The 20,000-nt window shown below is 46.2% G+C and overlaps 1 protein-coding gene across 2 annotated transcripts in view; it reads right to left on the minus strand.

Annotated features, from left to right (window-relative positions):
- fbn1 (fibrillin 1) overlaps window positions 1–20,000 on the minus strand; it is a 48,533-nt gene that overhangs the window by 3,545 nt on the left and 24,988 nt on the right. For both annotated transcript variants that reach the window (XM_057347599.1, XM_057347598.1), the window contains exons 16-59: window positions 19,487–19,609; window positions 19,198–19,350; window positions 18,925–18,978; window positions 18,549–18,674; window positions 18,342–18,467; window positions 17,831–17,950; window positions 17,598–17,735; window positions 17,459–17,509; window positions 17,246–17,371; window positions 16,845–17,072; window positions 16,615–16,740; window positions 16,397–16,525; window positions 16,184–16,309; window positions 13,971–14,096; window positions 13,767–13,889; window positions 13,565–13,690; window positions 13,353–13,478; window positions 11,757–11,879; window positions 11,552–11,674; window positions 11,284–11,409; window positions 10,347–10,469; window positions 10,142–10,264; window positions 9,896–10,063; window positions 9,741–9,809; window positions 9,523–9,648; window positions 9,186–9,308; window positions 8,948–9,106; window positions 7,554–7,625; window positions 7,344–7,469; window positions 7,103–7,225; window positions 6,880–6,999; window positions 6,644–6,760; window positions 6,175–6,300; window positions 5,975–6,094; window positions 5,771–5,896; window positions 5,016–5,168; window positions 4,878–4,940; window positions 4,670–4,795; window positions 2,910–3,029; window positions 2,414–2,536; window positions 2,205–2,336; window positions 2,000–2,125; window positions 327–533; window positions 119–244 (exon numbers count right to left, since the gene is read on the minus strand). In XM_057347599.1, the coding sequence (XP_057203582.1) occupies window positions 119–244; window positions 327–533; window positions 2,000–2,125; window positions 2,205–2,336; window positions 2,414–2,536; window positions 2,910–3,029; window positions 4,670–4,795; window positions 4,878–4,940; window positions 5,016–5,168; window positions 5,771–5,896; window positions 5,975–6,094; window positions 6,175–6,300; window positions 6,644–6,760; window positions 6,880–6,999; window positions 7,103–7,225; window positions 7,344–7,469; window positions 7,554–7,625; window positions 8,948–9,106; window positions 9,186–9,308; window positions 9,523–9,648; window positions 9,741–9,809; window positions 9,896–10,063; window positions 10,142–10,264; window positions 10,347–10,469; window positions 11,284–11,409; window positions 11,552–11,674; window positions 11,757–11,879; window positions 13,353–13,478; window positions 13,565–13,690; window positions 13,767–13,889; window positions 13,971–14,096; window positions 16,184–16,309; window positions 16,397–16,525; window positions 16,615–16,740; window positions 16,845–17,072; window positions 17,246–17,371; window positions 17,459–17,509; window positions 17,598–17,735; window positions 17,831–17,950; window positions 18,342–18,467; window positions 18,549–18,674; window positions 18,925–18,978; window positions 19,198–19,350; window positions 19,487–19,609 (5,496 nt within the window). The remainder of the gene's footprint in view (window positions 1–118; window positions 245–326; window positions 534–1,999; window positions 2,126–2,204; window positions 2,337–2,413; window positions 2,537–2,909; window positions 3,030–4,669; window positions 4,796–4,877; window positions 4,941–5,015; window positions 5,169–5,770; window positions 5,897–5,974; window positions 6,095–6,174; window positions 6,301–6,643; window positions 6,761–6,879; window positions 7,000–7,102; window positions 7,226–7,343; window positions 7,470–7,553; window positions 7,626–8,947; window positions 9,107–9,185; window positions 9,309–9,522; window positions 9,649–9,740; window positions 9,810–9,895; window positions 10,064–10,141; window positions 10,265–10,346; window positions 10,470–11,283; window positions 11,410–11,551; window positions 11,675–11,756; window positions 11,880–13,352; window positions 13,479–13,564; window positions 13,691–13,766; window positions 13,890–13,970; window positions 14,097–16,183; window positions 16,310–16,396; window positions 16,526–16,614; window positions 16,741–16,844; window positions 17,073–17,245; window positions 17,372–17,458; window positions 17,510–17,597; window positions 17,736–17,830; window positions 17,951–18,341; window positions 18,468–18,548; window positions 18,675–18,924; window positions 18,979–19,197; window positions 19,351–19,486; window positions 19,610–20,000) is intronic.

Below are 20,000 nucleotides of genomic sequence, written 5' to 3' on the forward strand. Positions count from 1 at the left end.
GGATAGTCACAAGTCTGGTGTGTGTGTGTGTGTGTGTGTGTGTGTGTGTGTGTGTGTGTGTGTGTGTGTGTGTGTGTGTGTGTGTGTGTGTGTGTGTGTGTGTGTGTGTGAGACTCACCCACACACTGAGTGTCTGTGATGTCAGTTGTGTATCCTGGTTTGCACGTACAGCTGAAGGAGCCCAGAGTATTTAAACACTGACCGTTCTTGCACAGATTTCCCATCACCTTACACTCGTCAATATCTACCCAACACAATGACACACATGAACACACAGATACATTCATCAAATACCCAATCTCACACTCTGTCCCGTGGGTTTCTACCCTGTCCGTCTGTTGTGTATCCGGGTCCGAGCGGACACATCTTCTTGTATTGAGCGGTTCCGGGCAGCGGGCAGAGCTCACAGTTCGGTCCCCAGCCGCGGCCTCCATCACAACAACACTCAGACTTCCTGACGCTGACACGACTGCTGGAACTCATCTGACACATGGTCTGAAGAACCTCCATGAAGCAGAAGCCCTGACGGTGATCTGACACACACACACACACACACACACAGTTTAACAGAACAGAAGTCGGACTTTATATACTGTAGATCTGCAATATGGAGATTAAAGGAAGACTTGCTGAGAAAACAAGACGTCAGTAATCTTACAGTCCCCTCTAGAGGTCTCAGCTGATTAGTACACAGAAATACAGAGATATGAGCTACTTCCTCATGTTTTTTGGGCATTGCTATCCACATATTTCATAGCTGTAAACTCTTTCTGTATGCCAACCAGAGCATGTAAGCGAATACTTCGCTCACGGACCAAGCAAACACTCCGCTCACATTACGCTCACCGGTAAACCAGATCCCGCTCAGATCCCGCTCTGACATAAAATGTGTCTAGTAAGCCTAATTGTTTTCAGTTTATAATAAACTTCTTGAATAAATGTCTCAGTTTAAGTAGTAGGCTGAAAAAGAGCAGTTATGTTTCAGTCCGACATTCTGTGACATTACAGCCAATATTTTGTGTCATTTTTTATTTAAAGAGTGCCTAAACTAACTGCATAATAACTGATAAAGTATATTTGATTTTTGTTACTTTATTTCCGTGAACATATAGCTGCCATAGTGCAACATTCAAAATAAACACACAAAAGATGAAATGCCCTATGACACCGTTATTATTACTGGGGTTAATAAAAGAAACGGGCTCTAAAGAAAAACAGACCAAAACAAGGGGAAATGCGGTCTTAAAACTTCAAACCTCAATCGTTACAGCATTTTAGAATGTACTTTAATAAACTTGGACAAAGTAGCTGCGTCTTTGAAGGCTGTATGCGTCCTCCGGAGATCACATTTGTTCGGCCGAGGCCGGAGGTTTATTCAGGTTTTATTTCAGAAAAGCAACTGTTACATTAGGTAAGTGACACATGATGTCTTAAGAGAAATAAATATAAATGTTGTTTTTTTTAAATGAAATGAGCCTGTGTCAAACCCCTTGTCGCATGCGAACCTCCGCAAACAGACGAGGCGTTTTGACGCGCATGACGTTGCTGTTGTGCTACTATTCAGGCTTCAGGCTCATGCGGTGTACATGGGACAATAAGAAGTAAATCAGCAAGCGGGCTGAGCGAGCGACTCTGAGATTGAGCGAGCGGAGCAGAATTTTCATAAAGGCGCTCCACTCCGCGAGAAATATTAACGCTCCGCTCCTCGCTACACTCTCGCTCCGCTTTGCTCACATGCTCTGATGCCAACAGTAGTTACATTTATTCGTTCGTTTAGCAGATGCTTTATCCAAATCGACTTATCAAATGAGAGAGCATGGAACATTTACTGTTAACTCATTACAGTCATTGTTGCGGCGATGAGAAGAAACATTATCACTGCTGAGGTGTCAAAGAGAAGAAAAGGAGCAATGCCGCTGCAGGGCAGATCACTGGTGAGGGTTAGTGCGCGAGAAAGAGTGTTACTGTCATGAGACGATGCCAGTCAACACACACTCACCGATACACTCGGTTCTGCTGGGACTGGGACTGAATCCTTGATCACAGATGCAGCGGTAACTGCCCACAGTGTTCTCACAGCGGCCGTTCTCACAGATGCCTGGTTTGACCGTGCATTCATTCAGATCTGAACACACACATGAACATGATTGAACAGAAGAGGAATGTGTGTTTGGTATTGAACATCAGGACGGTGAGGCTCTCACCCACACAGCTGTCTCCATTGCGCTGTCTGGTGTATCCCGGCGAGCAGATGCACATGTAAGTACCAATCAGATTCTTACAGGTCATTCCTCTGGAGGCGCATTCATCCAGACCGTCCTCACACTCGTTCTGATCTGAGGAACACAAACACCGCTGTATGTGTGTGTGTGCAAACACGCGGCTGGAGTGTTTCTGATGTTTGTGTGTTTACCTTTACACATCCGCCCATCTTCCCTCAGCACGTATCCCGCCGGACACTTGCATTCATACGATCCCAGCGTGTTGACACAGCGGAAGGCACAGAGCAGAGGATTCTGGGAACACTCGTTCACATCTGAAAACCAGTGATGGAGTTTTACCATGCATGTGGTTTTGATGCTGCTTCGATGAAAATTCGGACATCATTTAGTAACCGAACAACAGCGGTTCACTTGCAGTGGTTTTGTGTTCATGCAAGGGAAGTCAATGAGGTTCAGTGTTTGCTTAACAACATTCTTCGAAATATCTTCTGTTGTGTTCTGCAGAAGAAAGAAACTCATACAGGTTTGACATGACATGAGGGTGAAAGAATTCTTGTTTTCAGATGATCTTACCTTGTTTAGTCATTGCAACGGTGCTATTCATGGTCTATGCTTCACATCATGTAAAGAAAGAACATCAACAGAAAGTGTCAGCGGTGTAACATGACAACAGTGCTGAAGTTTTACCTTCACAGGTCATCATGGGTCCGGGTTCAAATCCCTCATCACAGCTGCATTCAAACGCTCCCTCAACATTTGTGCAGGTGCCGTTACCACACGGGTTCCCAAGCTCACACTCGTCTGTGTCTGAAAAACAAACAATATAGTTACATCGAGTGGCGAGATCCACCTATGGGAAGGGCATCTGTACCTGACCTCTGCAGAAACATCCAACTGCACCAAGCCTGGCTCGACAGACAGAAGCGCGCATATTCTCTTTCATCCTCTCGTGTTTGAGATCCACCCATGGGAGAGACATGGAGAGCTCCTCGATTGCCCAGTAAACTCACAGTGAGGTTCTGTAAGCCAGACAAGGACGCTCACCCCCAAGGGGGCGGTCCTTGACACGTCCCATTATCATGCACCTGGCAACCCTGGCGCACACATAGCTGCTGTGCGCATGCAGAGGGATTGTCTCTGCCAGCCACAGTGCTTTGGGCCATCCGGGAGCTATCAGAAGGAGAGACAGGCCCTTCTCTCTCACTCTGGCCAGTGTGGGAATCATCAGGCACACAGGAGGAAACCTTGGGCCATGGGTGGGCCAGTGCGTCCACCCCGAGGGGCGCGTCCAAATCCTTTAGCGAAAAGAACACAGGACAAAGGCGAACAGATCTACGGTTGCCTGTCCGAATCTCCTCCATATCATGCCCACTATCTGAGGACGGAGGTGCCAATCTCCGTAGAGTGGGTTCCCCCTCCATAGAAGGTCCGCAGCTCTGTTCAGAATGCCTGGAACATGAGTCGCGCCTAACGACAGGAAAAACGCTGACTCCAAACCAAAAGCTTGGGAGCTAGAGCATCAAGCGTAGCGTCAGTTCTGGCAGGTGACGTGAGTCTAGCTTGCATCAGCCGATCACATCAGGTGCAGCTAATCAACGTTCCCAACGGTCATACAGCACATACTAGACTGCGTCCTATTTAAGAAAAGATATCCTCTTCGGGGAACGCAGGATTAGGCGGGTCAGACCAATTGAGTGATGTCGCCCCCGGAGGCGCGTCGCCGTCACCGTGTCCCCCGTCTGAGTCAGAAAGGCCGAGCTCAACACACTGGGTCACAGCAACTTTGAGACGACGCCGCAGGAGCTTTTTCAGCAGCAGAAAGCAATGGCTGCAATGCTCCGGTTCTCCAAAGCCTCTTCTGCATGCTTGAGGCCAAAGCAGAGTCCTTAGCGGCGGTAAGAGCCCCGCACGCGGCCAGGCAGGCCCGTGATGAGCTGTTCTCGGGAGTAGCGGCAGATTTAAACAGCGACATAATGGCGAAAAACTTCCAAGGTGGGCAACCGTGGAAAGGGAAGCAGGTGAGAAATTCCATGAGCATGGGCGGCTCAGGATGCAAAAAAACAGCTAACCTGGCTGAATAGACGACTGTCACGTCTGGCGGAGGCTGATCAGACGATATGTCCTCCTGAAGACACACAGTGAGCAGCGAAAATCCAACCGAACTATGTTCGAGCAGAGATCGCGACTGCGAATGCCAACTAGAGAACAGCAGCGCAGGCAGACCTTATACGCTCTCAGGTGAGGGGGTGGGGCCTTACCTGGCATTGGCTGCACGCTTCTGTCTGTCGAGCCAGACTTGATGCAATTGGATGCTTCTGCAGAGGTCAGGTACGGATTCCCTTCCCATAGGTGGAAGAGAACAACCTTTTACAGCTATTCATGCTACAGTCAAATGTCAACATGCCGAGCCTGTGATGTGTGTGTCTGATTGTGACTGTAGATCTGACCTTTACAGTTAACTCCAGAGAAGTCCAGCCGGTAACCGAATGAGCATTCGCAGCGAAACGTCCCATCTGTGTTGATGCAGTGACCGTTGGTGCAGATGCCAGGGTTCTCCGAGCACTCGTCCACATCTGAAACCCAACATCACTCTTCATCGTCCGTCATCATCAGTCATGAGTGTGTGCAGATGAAGATTGAGAGTGTGATACTCACCCACAGCAGAATCATCCACATCCAAACGCTTCCCAGGAGCGAAACACAGCGCTGCGAACGCCTCTGAAACACAAGACACGCTCATGATCACTGGAGTACCGCTGGAATCACGTGTGTGCGTGCTTATACTGTACTCACCATCATCTTTCCCCGGGCAGATCTCACAGGGGTCACCCCACCCCTGACCTGGCATAGCACTACAGCAACACATTCCTTTAGTTGTGTTGAGAGCATTCGGTGCCAGACAGCGTCCGTTCTCAAACTTAGTGTAACAATAATTCACACGAATATCTGTGGGTGTGTGTGTGTGTGTGTGTGTGTGCAAGAGAGAGAGAGAGAGAGCGAGAGAGGAGAGAAAATACACTGTGTCATACACCTCTTGTCATCTGCTGAAAATGAAAGCGTTGTACAATAAAATATTCTTCACATACTAGAACAACACGTGTAAAGTTACAACATTCAGACACGTGACAACACAACAGTGTGTTTGTGTGTGTGCTCTTGAGAAAGAGTTGAGGGGCTGTTGCTCTAATTCGCTGAAGCCTGTTTCTCATTTGCAGAAGCTTTTCCACCCTTACACACACACACACACACACACACACACACACACACAGTAAAGGAAACACCCTGTTCTGTCCACAGAATCAGAGAGACAAGACAGATGGAAATTTTGACACAGAAGAAGAAAACACACACAACTGTGGGGTTGTCATCTGTATTATTTCCAAAGTCACACATTTCCACAAACATTATTCACCCAATTAAACACAACAAGCTTCACAACTGTTGCACTACACAAGATTTTAAATGTTTTCAAATGAACAGTGACAGGATGTGTGCTGCTTTAGACAGGAAGTGGTGTGGAATTCTGGGACTGGTCTGCGATAACTCACCCACACATCTCTTTCCAGATGAGGACAGCTGAAATCCCTCCGGACAGTCGCACCTGAAGCTGCCCGGTGTGTTCAGACACTTGCCAAAGATACAGATCTCTGGGGTCTGAGAGCATTCATCGATATCTGAGCACACACACACACACTTTCATTTCCTCATCATGTGCTCATTAAGAGAGAGAGACGATCACGCTGAACTCTCACCTTCACATCTCTCATTCTCCAGGTAATATCCAGGAGGACAGATGCACCTGTAGGATCCGTCTAGATTCTGACAGGTTCCAGGTCCGCAGGTGCCAGGATTGATTAAGCACTCGTCGATGTCTGTGTGGATGGACATGAGAACAGCGTGAGGAGGTTTTTCTTCACTGCACACAGACCCGTCGAGCAGGTTCGAGTCTCACCTACGCACGTCCTGCCATCAGGAGAAAGTTTATATCCGTCCAGACACACGCACACAAATGAACCCACAGCGTTGATACAGTTGCCGTTCCTACACAAGCCTCTGACCGACGTACACTCATCTAAGTCTAAAGAGCAAACAGAAAAACTCTCGACACTCTTCACTGGTTCTTAATCCCATTCATTCATTCTTCGTGTAACAGCAATGTTTGCATTAAGATGAAGTGTCACAATCCCATTCACCCAAACTCACACGACTGGTCAATGTTTGTTTTAAACAGCCACAGCCACAAACATCCTTCACAGTCAACCTAACAAAGTCTTGATTATTAATCAACAATTATCACTTTAATACAGATTATTACTGATTTCAAAATAATTAGGCATATTGTTTTGATTGTAGACTAGTATTCATGATTGCTTTCATTCAGTGTGATTCAGCACGGTCGCGTGAGGCCTGTGTGTGTGTACCGATGCAGTCATTGTTGTGTGACAGCTGGAATCCAGGGTAACAGAGGCAGTTGTAGGAGCCCACAGTGTTCTTGCATGTTCCATTACCACACGGCTGACGCTCACACTCGTCAACATCTGAACACAGAGACAAAACAATCCCACACGCTCAAAGAATGAAATGCTAAAACAAGCAGATAAAGAGACAGACAGACAGACAGACAGGCAGCACCAGAGAGAGAGGGTTGACCTCTCACCGATACACAGGTCTGGAGTGGATTTGTAGCCATTGGGGCAGATGCAGCGATAACTGCCCACCATGTCAATACACTGACCGGGACTGCAGATGTTTGGATTCTCAACACACTCATTACGGTCTGATGAGAGATGAAGAGTAAAACAAACATCATCGTCATCATCAAACACACATTTAGTCATTTAGCAGACGCTTTAACACATGCTACAGTATTACACACTTACCTACACACTGTTGTGTTGGTGTCTGCCGGTATCCTGGTTTACACTCGCAGCGGTAACTGCCAGGAACATTTAGACAGACAGCGTTCTGCTGACACACTGGACCATTCTGACATTCATCAATATCTACACACACACACACAAAACAAATCATTCATAGCTCCTTACCAAACAAAAATATATGAGAATATACTGGAAAATATAATGCACTCGTTTCCATAAAATACCATCAGTAAGTATTTACCTTCACAGATGATCAGTTTGTCATTATACACAAAACCCATGGGACATTCACAGCGGAAACTCCCCAGCATGTTGATACACACACCGTTTTCACACACACCTGCAATGTCCCGACACTCATCGATGTCTGTGGATCACACACACACACACACGTTTTATTCTGTATATTTGACAGGATGTGTGTGTAGATGTCTTTGTGTGTGTGGTTTACCGATGACGTGACCAGTGTAGATGTCAATGGTGTATCCCGGCCTCTCACTGCCACACAGCACCGCAAACTCATCTACAGCAGAAAACACACATCACAAGTAAACGATGTTGAAATGTAAAGGTTTGTCATGGTTTGGTTTAGGGGTAGTGTGAGGAGGATTACACGATACAATCTACAGTCTCTTCAGTCTGAATATAAGTCTAGAATCATTGTGTGTGTGTCAGTGTTAATTTCGTTAACGAAAACTATGACGAAAAGTATTCGTTAACGACATGTTTTCACTGACGAAAACGAGACGATAACTAAATAAAAATGAATGCATTATAACGAAAACTGTAATAAAAATATACTGACATTTTCGTCAACTAATAAAAACGAGACGAAAATATTCTTGTCCCACCTGGCGGACATCAGTTTGCGCGCATGTGCTGCTGATCTCATATAAACGGCAGAGAGAAGTCTCTGGGAGAAGGGGAAGCACGCACATGTATTCTGTGTCTCCACGCGGGTTACAAAGCGTCTTATTTTCTTCACGATCGCCAGTAAAACGCCGCAAACTTGAAGCGCGACTGCAGGCGAGTCACCCCGAAACACATTACGAAGGCAAGCTCAAGGTTTTTATATGCCAATGTTAACTTAACACGAGCTGCTGCATAACGTGAAATGAAACATAGAGTCAGCCGAAAGAAACCAGCGCTGTCCTCTACTGATTATAGAAGTGATGAAGTGAGTCGAACTGTACATTCCAACCAAATATGTAACATGTTTGCATGACTAAAGAAATGTAATACAATTTATATAATATGTCTTTTTGAAAGCTATTCTCATTCATTGCTGTCTCAAGCAAAGACAGTGCAGCGCTTACTTCAAAGAGGCATGCCATGAGCCAATAGCCTTTGAGTGTGAGCCCTGTCAGAGCGTTTCATTGGTTGAATGAACTGAATGAATACGCCCTACTTAACGAGTCAATTGAGTCAAATGGAATTGAACGAACTGGAACATGTCGTTCATGGTCTAATACTCTGCGTTCCAACCATGCATATCTAGTTACTGGAATTTTCTGAAAAATAAAGTTAATGACCTGGTTTAATTTCATTCTAAGGTGAAGTAAATTATGTCAAAACAGTTGAATCTTTGTATGGAACATTTAATTACACCAAGTAAATGATTTAAACCATTTAGATTTTAGTAGACTAAATAATGTATATTTATTCGACTAAAATGTTTTTCATATTTCGTCGACTAAAACTAGACTAAAACTAAAATGATGGGGTTGACTAAAATGTGACTAAAACTAAATTGCATTTTCGTCAAAAGACTATGACTAAAACTAAATCAAAATTTGCTGTCAAAATTAACACTGGTGTGTGTGTGTGTGTGTGTGTGTGTCTCACTGGTGCTGGGTACAGGACACTGTTCGCAGGGTTTATTCCACGCTCGGCCGATGTTGTATGAACAGCAGCAGGCTTTCTTGGTCATGTTGGTGGCCAGTTCTCCATCACACGTGCCATTATCAGTGTAGTAGTTTCTGTAACACAAGCTCTTCCGCATGTCTACACACACGATGACAAACACATCACAATCTGAACTCAATCCACACACTCTGTGTTGTGTTGTTGTGTGTAGACCGACCCATGCAGTTGTTTCCTCCATTGATCTGCATGTACTCAGGTGGACAAATACAGGTGTAGTTTCCAATGGTGTTATAACACTGACCCGGACCGCAGATCCCAGGCCTCTCACACTCGTCTACATCTGAAAAAACACAAACAAACAAAATCACTCCTTTCAGTTTCAGTCACATTTTGCCGTTCGCTAGCTTTAATAGATGTCCTAACACCACATGCTAGCATCTCACTGATGCACATAGCTGTACTTTAAACATCAAGTGTCATGTGAAAGTGTGTTCGAGAGTGTGTGTGCGTGTATGTCTACAGTCTGTGATGTGTGTGTAGGATGTTTAAATGACCTTCACAGATTCTGGTATCCTCATTGAGCGCGAAACCTTTGGGACATTCACACTGAAAACTGCCGAAGGTGTTGATGCAGTTTCCACCCTGACACAATCCAGGCAGCTCCTGACACTCATTGATATCTGCCACACACACACAAACAACAGAACACACAACAAGTGACGCTGCATCTGCTACACAAGCATCATATTTGAATCTGTGTGTGTTTATCTACCCTCTAGTATGACTGTGATCGGATTGGGTCGGAATCCTTCTCCTCCAGGACACAGAATTCTGTACTCCGCTGCAGGAAACCACAAGACATTGTGTTGCAGACAGTGGTCAGTGTGTGTGTGTGTGTGTGTGTGTGTGTGTGTGTGCGTCACTCACTGGAGTTGAGGGATGGGCAGGCCTCACAGGGTGAACCCCAGGCCTGACCCTGGGAACAACAGCAGGAGGCTTTGGACACCCCCACACCGATCTCATTAGAACAGTCCAGACTGTCAGAGAAGTCACCACGGTAACGAATCTCCAGGTAACAATTTCCAGAGCGGGTGTCTGAAACACATCACACACATGTACACGCACTGCGTCTGCGTTCACGTGTGTCGTCTGAAGGTGTCGTGCGCGTCTTACCCACACAGCCGACTCCCGTGGGGTTGAGCTCGAAGTCTGGAGGACAGTTGCAGATGTAGCTGCCGGGGGTGTTGACACACAGACCGCTGATGCAGGTGGTGGGGTCGGCACACTCGTTCACATCTGACGCAGGGCGGAGAGAGCGGACAGTGAGATAAGAGGAGACGGACGCGAGACACGGGAGACGTGTGAGATGATGTCATACCTGTGCAGTTTCCTCCACTTCTGTCCAGCTCATAACCCGGATCACACAGACACCGGAAGAGACCCGGGATATTTCGACAGCGGCCGTTCACGCAGATATCAGCAAACGAACACTCGTCGATGTCTGTAGCGGGAGAGACACACAAACACGCAGTGAACATGACAGACCGACAGACATGTCAGACGGACAGTCAGGTCAGGTCAGACAGACAGACAGACAGACAGCCAGGTCAGACAGACAGACATGTCAAACAGACAGGTCAGATAGACAGACAGACAGGTCAGACAGACAGACAGACAGACAGGACAGACAGACAGGTCAGACAGGACAGACAGACAGGTCAGACAGACAGACAGGACAGACAGACAGGTCAGATAGACAGACAGACAGGACAGGTCAAACAGACAGGTCAGTCAGACAGACAGACAGGTCAGACAGACAGACATGTCAGACAGACAGGTCAGACAGACAGGATAGACAGACAGGTCAGACAGACAGGTCAGATAGACAGACAGACAGGACAGACAGACAGACAGACAGGTCAGACAGACAGACAGGTCATACAGGACAGACAGATAGGTCAGATAGACAGGACAGACAGACAGGTCAGACAGGACAGGTCAGACAGACAGACAGGACAGACAGACAGGTCAGACAGGACAGGTCAGTCAGACAGACAGGACAGACAGACAGGTCAGACAGGACAGGTCAAACAGACAGGTCAGTCAGACAGGACAGGTCAAACAGACAGGTCAGTCAGACAGACAGGACAGACAGACAGGTCAGACAGGACAGGTCAAACAGACAGGTCAGTCAGACAGACAGGTCAGACAGGACAGGTCAAACAGACAGGTCAGTCAGACAGACAGACAGGTCAGACAGACAGACAGACAGGTCAGACAGACAGACAGGTCCGACAGACAGGTCAGAGTCTCACCTTCACAAGCTGTGCCGTCTGCAGTAGGAATGAAGCCCATGTCACACTCACAGCGATATCCACCAGCGATGTTCAGACAGTGTCCACTCTCACACAGATTCACATTCTCAGTACACTCATCAGTGTCTGCAAAACACACACACACGTCATGTTGTGTGTCCGTGAGGATAAATCTGATAATGTCCACAGGTGTGTGTGTCTGAGGTTACATTCATTAGTCTGGAGTCTTTAGGAGATGACCTCATATCTCAGGCCTGTGTGTGTGTACCTGTGCAGTAGAATCCGTCTCCAGTGAATCCCTCTTTACACAGACAGCGGTACGAGCCCATCGTGTTGATGCAGTTTGCGCTGGAGCTGCACATGTGTGTGCCGTTGGAACATTCGTCCAGATCTGAAAGAGCAAACGCACAGAGCTGAAAGCGGTCCAGTTTTTTGTCACATGATCAGATTTGTGTGTGTCTGATGTAACAGACCTGTGCATTTCAGTCCGTCTCCAATCCAGCCCGGAGCGCAGCTGCATTTAAAACTGCCGGCTGTGTTTGTACAGGTCGCATGTCGATCACAGTTCTGAGCTCCGATCTCACACTCATTAATGTCTAAAACACACACGAGAAGAGTTACAGTGACAGCGCTGAACATGATGACCCGGGTCATGGTCAGTGCGAGAGAGGATCAGGTCAAGTGTCTGACTCTTTTATTACAGCAAAATCTATTGTGTAAAACGTACATCAAAACATCCAGCTGACCATAAATGACAGTGATAAAATAAGAAGAAAGTGCTTCAGTGTTTACTCAAACACAAATGACCGGTCGACACGAGCTCATGAAGAAAATGAGTCATTCTCATATCACAGACGTGTGTGTGTGAGACCTTCCAGCTATGAGAAGCCAAGAGGATGTGATGTCACTCTTGTTTATAAGTGGCCAATGAAAACACATGCGATGCTGAAGGGAGACGTTACACAAGAGCGAGAGGAAGATTCTCTGATCAATGATGATCTTACTTCTGATGTTCAGCGTTTCTATACAAATCAAACCCATTGCGGCTCTTTGAATTCATGTTTAACCAATCAAGATGATGCTTGTGGGTAAGAGATTTCTTTCTGGAAATGAATTGGAAGGATTTAGAACAGGCATGTGTCAGGAGAACCCACACACGTCATGCAAGAGCCTGGAAACAGAGCAAAACATCCAGTCACGAAATGCAAAGAATCCGCTGGAACACAGAGCGTGAGAGGCTTTAACTGCTTCACTCTAATTGGCTGATTCATGACAGACTGATCAGCGCTCAGGAATCTGGGGTGAAAATCACCCAGCGCTCTCAAGAACATCTCAAGAACATGTGGAGCAACAGAATTCCTGCGCTGTGACTCAGATGTTCAGGAAAACACGAGCGAGCAGCGAGGGGTCCGTCTGTTCTGCTGCACGGGTTCCACTCGTATCACTCCTCATGTCTCCCTCTCTCTGTCTCTCTCGCTAGTAAACACCCTTACCTCGCATAGCAACATCCTAAATACCACAGCGTGACTGTGTCTGTGAGGTTATACTAGAATAAACCACACACACACACGCACACATGTCTGGTTTATTATCCCCGTGGGGACAGTCCATAGGCGTAATGTTTTTATACTGTACAAACTGTATATTCTATCCCCTATCCCTAACCCTATCCCTAAACCTAAAGATCATAGAACACTTTTTGCATTTTTAGATTTGTAAAAAATATTGTTCTGTACAATTTATAAGCTTTTGTGCCCATGAGGACCTCAATTTTGGTCCCCACGGTGACACGAGTCCCCATGTGTTGGTGTGTATTCAGGTTTAGGTCCCCACCGGGATATACAAACATGAACACACACACACACGCACGCACGCACGCACGCACACACACGCACACAGACACACACACACACGCACACAGACACGCACACGCACGCACACACACACACACACACCAGCAGTGATGTCATGTGATGAGCAGCTGTGTGTTGTCAGCTCTGCATCACACACTTCAGACCAAACACCAGTTCTCTTTCTGTGTGTGCGTGTGTGTGAGACAGGTGCCTCACCTGTACAGCCTGTCGTCCCCTTCCTGACAGAGAAGCCGAGGTCACAGTGACAGATGAATGAACCTTTTGTGTTCTCACACTTCCCACTCAGACAGATGTTTGGGTTGAGCTCACACTCGTTTACATCTGACAGACACACACAGACAGAAGATGAATTTCAAGTAAACATCAGAAATAATGAGATACAAGTGAGTGAATGTGTGTATAATCACCCAGACATGATTTCATATCCTCAGACGACATGAATCCATCAAAACACAGACACTGGAACTCTCCTGGAATATTTGTGCACTGACCGCCGTCACAGATATCAGAACTGTCCTCACACTCATCGATATCTGCAAACAACACACAAACAGTGACAGCTCTTCACACGGGTGTGTGCGTGCGTGCGTGTGTTTGTGTGATTCTCACCTGTGCAGCTCCTGAGGTCAGGCATGAGGGCGTAACCACGGCGACAGCTGCACTCATAACTGCCCTCTGAGTTTGTGCAGAAAGTCTCACAGCCTCCGTTCTCAATGGTGCATTCATCGATATCTGAAAGACACCGAGACTCTGAACGACTGCAGTGACATCACATCATCACATATGACATCATAACGGCTGTCTGTGTCTCACCCACACACGCCAGTCTGTCCTCTGTGGATTTATATCCAGTGTTACACGAGCACTGATAGCGTCCGATCATGTTGACACACTGACCGTTCTTACACAGCCTGTCACTCAGTTCACACTCATTAATATCTGCAGAAGAAACACACAGAGATGATGATCCAGCCCGCTTTCATCTTCAAGAGGAGAAATGGACTACATCACATTAAAGGGGTCATATGACACGGCTAAAAGGAATATTATGGTTTGTTTTAGATGTGATGTAATGTGTATACAGGATTTAAGGTTAAAAACGCTGTATTTTCCACATATCGTGCATGTTTGTATCTCCTCTTTGCTCCGCCTCTCTGAAACACGCAGATTTTTGACAAAGCTCATGGCTCTGAAAAGCGAGGTGTGCTGTGATTGGCCAGTTCACCAGTGCGTAGTGATTGGTGGAATACTGCAAGCGTGTGAGGGAAATGTAACGCCTTTGACCATATTTGGAATAGGGATGCAACAATACAGCTCACCCACGGTTCAATACAAACCTCGGTTTTCGGTTCGGTTCCGATGGCTTAGAACATTAAAGTGTTTTTTCATTGTTCTATGCTTATGTGACAGGAACAGTAAAAAGTTAAGAACTATTTTACTGAAATTCTCTTTATTTAACTTTACTTATTTCATTATCTTTAAGCAAAAATCAACTTGTACAAGTTCCTGTCTCACAGCAGTTTTTGGTTTAGTGCTCATCAACATGCCAGTAAAATAAGCTTCTTGAAGAGGTTTTGCACATCAAGAGTATTTAAAATAGCATAATGCAAAACTTGCGATTGCTGTAATGGAAGCAAACGTGCGGTTAACACTGCAAACACTAGCGCTCAATGGGAAAGGCCAAAGATAATATATTGACAAGGTGCGCCACTGCCATTGCAATAAATTGGAAGAAATGCAATGCAAACAGCTTCCTGGAGGCGCTCTTGCTATGACATAAATAACTGTCCGAAAGGCCGCCGACGAGTGGCACGACTTTCATCAAACGGATTTTGGCATGGTGCCGTAGACGCTCTTTCTGCATGTGCTGGGTGTGATGCAACGCGAGCGTGCTGTTTTCGTATGCAGTGTAAAAATGCATTCTTGATGTGACAAATTCGCAGATGATCACTTTAGTACAACGTGCATACAATAAAGCCAGCCCGCATCTCTCAACAGCACATTGCTTCTCGTGTTGCAGGCAGCCTCGCTTCACCGCCGACCACCACTCGCTATTTGATATAGACAAACACGGACAGAGCCAGTTCAGAGTGTAATTGAGCGCACAAACCGGAAAAACGCAATACACTTACACGTATTGAACCGTGGAGGTCATACCAAACGGTTCAATATTATATTGAGTATTGTGGCATCCCTAATTTGGAACATCAGGTTCCTCTTCAGTTGTACTGACAGGTACGCCCACCTTACTTGCGTCTACATTTGGGCGGTCTTAGTCAGATCAGACCACCAACTGACGTAGATTTGTGGGGGTGTGGCTACACGAGGCGTTTCAGGCAGGTCTGGGTGAGCGTTCGCTTTTACATAGAATGACTCTTTTGTTCCCACACTTTCATTAGTGCAATCATACGCATCTAATACATGCATGAGCGACTTATAACACACCAAAGACACAGAAAAACACGCCATATGACCCCTTTAACGTCGACACTGGTCATTGTTTGCTTTCTCAGTTTGTGTCAAAACAGAAAGTCACAGGGCTTCAGAGCAATATTAGGAGACTCAATGACGAAATATTTCCTCTAATGCTGTAAACATGTAGTTCAGCCCTAATAAGGCAGAAAGAATCAGTAATCAGACGTGAGATCAGACCAGAGGGGCGTGTCCATGAGAACAAGATTAAAACCAGCTGCAGTCCTGAGACACACAGACTACACGCTGAACTCAAGAGTTTATCATCAATCTACTCGCAGCCTTTCATACTGAATGTGCTTGATTCTTTAGTAAACACAACAAAAGGGGAATACTCGAGAGAACCAAATAACCTTTATTATATCATAATTCCAAACAAACAAGAACAATGCAAATGCCAAATCTTTTTTTTCAAAATTTCTTGACGCAGAGCAGAATTCTCTGACTGTAAGTGCAGAAGCGTTTGCTATTGGGTTTGAATTATAGCAGTTCATGAAGCAATTAAAACAGCCAATCACAATTAACTCAGTAACCATGTGACCACACACACTGACCTAAGCACGCCGAGCCGTCAGGAGCGATCTCATGTCCCTCGGGACACTCACAGCGGAAGCTGCCCTCTGTGTTGATGCATTCTCCACCTCTGCACAACAACAGGTTACGTTCACACTCATCAATGTCTGAAACACACAACAACACAAAACTCTCAGTTCTTTAACACTGACTCAGATTCATGCTGCTAGTCAATAACCGTGTGTGCGTCTTACCCATGCAGTTCTTCATCATCATGAATCCGCTCTCATATCCGGGGAAACACTCACACTGAAAATCACCAGCTGTATTCGCACACGTGCCGTGACCACAGAGGTCAGGAGAGATGCGACACTCATCGATATCTGCGCACACACACACACACACACACATCAGTGGTTTGAGTGAAAGTGTACACCCCGTGTTTGGCGCTGAACAGATCTTAATATCTCACCTGTACAGTTTCTCTCGTCAAAATCCAGAGCGAATCCACCGTCACACCTGCAGCGAAAGCTGCCGATGGTGTTCCTGCAGCGGCCGTTGGTGCACAAGCTGTGAATCATCTTACACTCATTTATATCTGCGAAGAAAGCCGGATTACTACTACAATACGACTCTAGTCAAGTAAAACTAACTGAAACTGATGCCATGCCATCTGCTCTGATTTAGACACGGTCACTCCACCTTTGAGGAAGGGTTTCCCGTTGATGAAATCTCCACGGTGAGAGAATCCAGGCCCTCGTGGGCAGAGCTGCGAGAATTCTGCTGTCCCTCTCTCTGGACACTCGTCACACTCTGGGCCCCAGGCCACGCCCACCGAACAGCAGCATGCATCCACGCGATGACGTCCGGGAATGGGAGCGCCGCATCGCTCGTCGATGTGTGTGAGATAACACAGCTCGGTGCGCAGGTCTGCCAGATGATACACAAACACACACGTTCACCTCCTCGTACACACACACACACACACGAGTGTGCTGTGGCGTTTCACGAGTCGTGCATGATTCTGTGCTGTTTGTGTATTTCCCTTATAATCTCAACTAGAAAACAGAAAGAAAGTGTCGCAGAAATGACAACACACATACCTACACAAGTTCTTCCAGATGCGTCTACAGTCATGCCGCTGGGACACTGACACACAAACGATCCGTCCGTGTTCACACACTTTCCATTAATGCAGACGCCAGGAAAAACTTCACACTCGTTCACATCTACACACACATATAGCGTGTGAGACTTCAGGACAAGCTCATGGACACAATGAAGACAGAACAACCGTTCAGAGCTCGAGTTCTCACCCTCGCAGACGCTTCCTTTCACCCTGGCGTGACCTTTAGAGCAGAACGGGTCTGAAACAGCACATGACAAAGACCTCAATGCACATCACCGCCGGTCACGTGTAGAGGTTTAGGGTTCAGTGTGTGAAGAGGACCTCACCTGGTTCACACTTGGCACAGGGTGACCCCCACGCTGACCCCAGTGAAGCACAACAGTGAGACTTCAGCGTCGCCCCGTTTATATTGATCTCACACTGTCCGTTCACCACCTTCAACCAACACGTGCCTTTAGTGGTCTCTGAAACACACACACACACACACACACACGCAGACAGAGAGGTGAAGCTCAGCGTCATGAGCGGTGATGAGTGACAGGCTCTGCGATTGGCTCACCCACACACAGCGTTCCCGAGCTGTCCAGTGTGCTGCCCGTAGAGCACAGACACACAAAGGACCCCGGGCTGTTCTTGCACTCGCCGTTGATGCACGGATTGGTCAAACACTCGTCGATGTCTAAACACACACAGAACATCAGTGTGACCTCAGGATTAGGGTTCTTGAAAAGAACCATCGTTTCAACCAAACAGACAAAACATTTAAATAATACTTCAACTTAAATTTAAACAACCGAATACACAAATCTTTTCACAAAAAAACTGCATATGCTGGTTAAGTAGGTTCTGAAGCATGGTAGCTGGTTTGTGCCGGTTTAACCAGCTCATGACCATCTTAAACCAGCACATGCTGGGTTTTTTTACAGGGAATGGTATGCAAAAAATCTATGATTTTAATCCTTCATTAACTATTTCACATAATCATAATAACTATAACAATGTTTACATTGTCAGATGTGTTTAATGCAGAGTTGTAGTGATGCTTTCTCATCTCAGAGAGAATGTCGTACCTTCACACACTTCAGTCTCCGACTGAAAGCTGAAGCCTTTGGGACACTGACACGTGAAGCTGCCCGGTGTGTTTCTACACAAGCCGTTCTCACACAGATGTCTGTTCATCATACACTCATCAATATCTGACACACACACACATTCATCAGATAAACATGTCATTTAACGGGAGACACAGATTTCTAGAGATATACTGTATGTCTGACCGATGCATGTCTTTCCAGTGAGGTCCACCTCAAATCCCAGATTACAGTTACATTTGTACGTCCTTAACATGTTCTCACACACGCCGTTCTGACAGATGTCCGGATCCAGAGCACACTCGTTTATATCTAACACACACACACACACACACACACACACACACACACACACAGAGACACTTTAAATACAGACGCGTTTAAATTATGTCATACTTTACCCTAAAAGACAGAAGATGTAAAGATTGTGTCATTATTTTCTGTCTTCATGATGGAAATACACTCACATGCTCAGTGGACAGAGAGAGAGAGAGAGAGAGAGTTGTTGATAGGTTGTGTAAAATTCACCCATATATTTACAATAGTGTGTTTGGTCTCGTACCTCTGCCATCAGTCGTAGTTCCTGGGCCGTGACTGCAAAGAGCTGAGAACTCAGCTGGAAAACATAAACACACACACGCAAGCAAAAACTTTTAGCCGTTTTCGGAGAACTCCAAACACATGTGCAGAGGCCGGAAAAACACACAGAGAGGTCACAAACACACTTCGAGAGCTTTCATTTCAGATCTGTGTTTAACCTATAAAACACTGATGCTGACGTCACTGTCTCTATGGTGACCAGGCCGCCTGAGCATTGATGGGTGTGTGTATGTACCTGAGTTGAGGGGCGGGCAGGGTTGGCACGGCTCTCCGAAGGCGTACTCAACATTCGCACAACAGCATTCAGATTTGGTCACAGCACCAAAGAAAGGTCGCACGCACTGACCGCGTTTATAACCACCGTAACACGTGCTGCGCATGTGTGTGTCTGCAGAGGACAAAAGCAGTCAACAACAACTCCAGACAATACACGAGAGCAAATCCACAAGGATGAGAAAACCACAATAGACACACGCGTGTGTGTGTGTGTGTGTGTGTGTGTGTGTGTGCGCAGTGTCGCTTACCGACGCAGACACGTCCGTCCAGACCCACAGCAAGTCCCGGCATACACTCACACCTGAACGAGCCCTCTGTGTTCACACAGTGACCGTTCATACACATGCCTGGAACCTCACACTCATCCACATCTGACACACACACACAAACATATGTGAAGAAAGAACACAAATCACTTTTCATGCATATTTAACCACCATAAACATTTACATTGAGTCATTAAGCAGACGCTTTTATCCAAAGCCAGTTACAAATGAGGTAAACAATGGAAGCAATTGGAACAACACAAGGAGAACAAAAAGCAGAAGTGCAGTAAAACTGGTCTCATGTAGCCTACCACAGTAAACCGAGCAAAGTGTTTTTTTTGCTAAACCCTGCATCATCTTTCCTTTCATCTCTACAGAGCACAGCAGTGTGAAAATCCAAACAAACCAGTGAATGATGACATCATCTACTGACTAAACTCTTCCGTTATGACGACGTCCAGAATAATCTCTCTCTCTGTGCCAGAGCTCAAGCAGA

This window comes from Triplophysa rosa, linkage group LG12 (genome assembly GCF_024868665.1).
Source record: "Triplophysa rosa linkage group LG12, Trosa_1v2, whole genome shotgun sequence".
NCBI lineage: Eukaryota > Metazoa > Chordata > Actinopteri > Cypriniformes > Nemacheilidae > Triplophysa > Triplophysa rosa.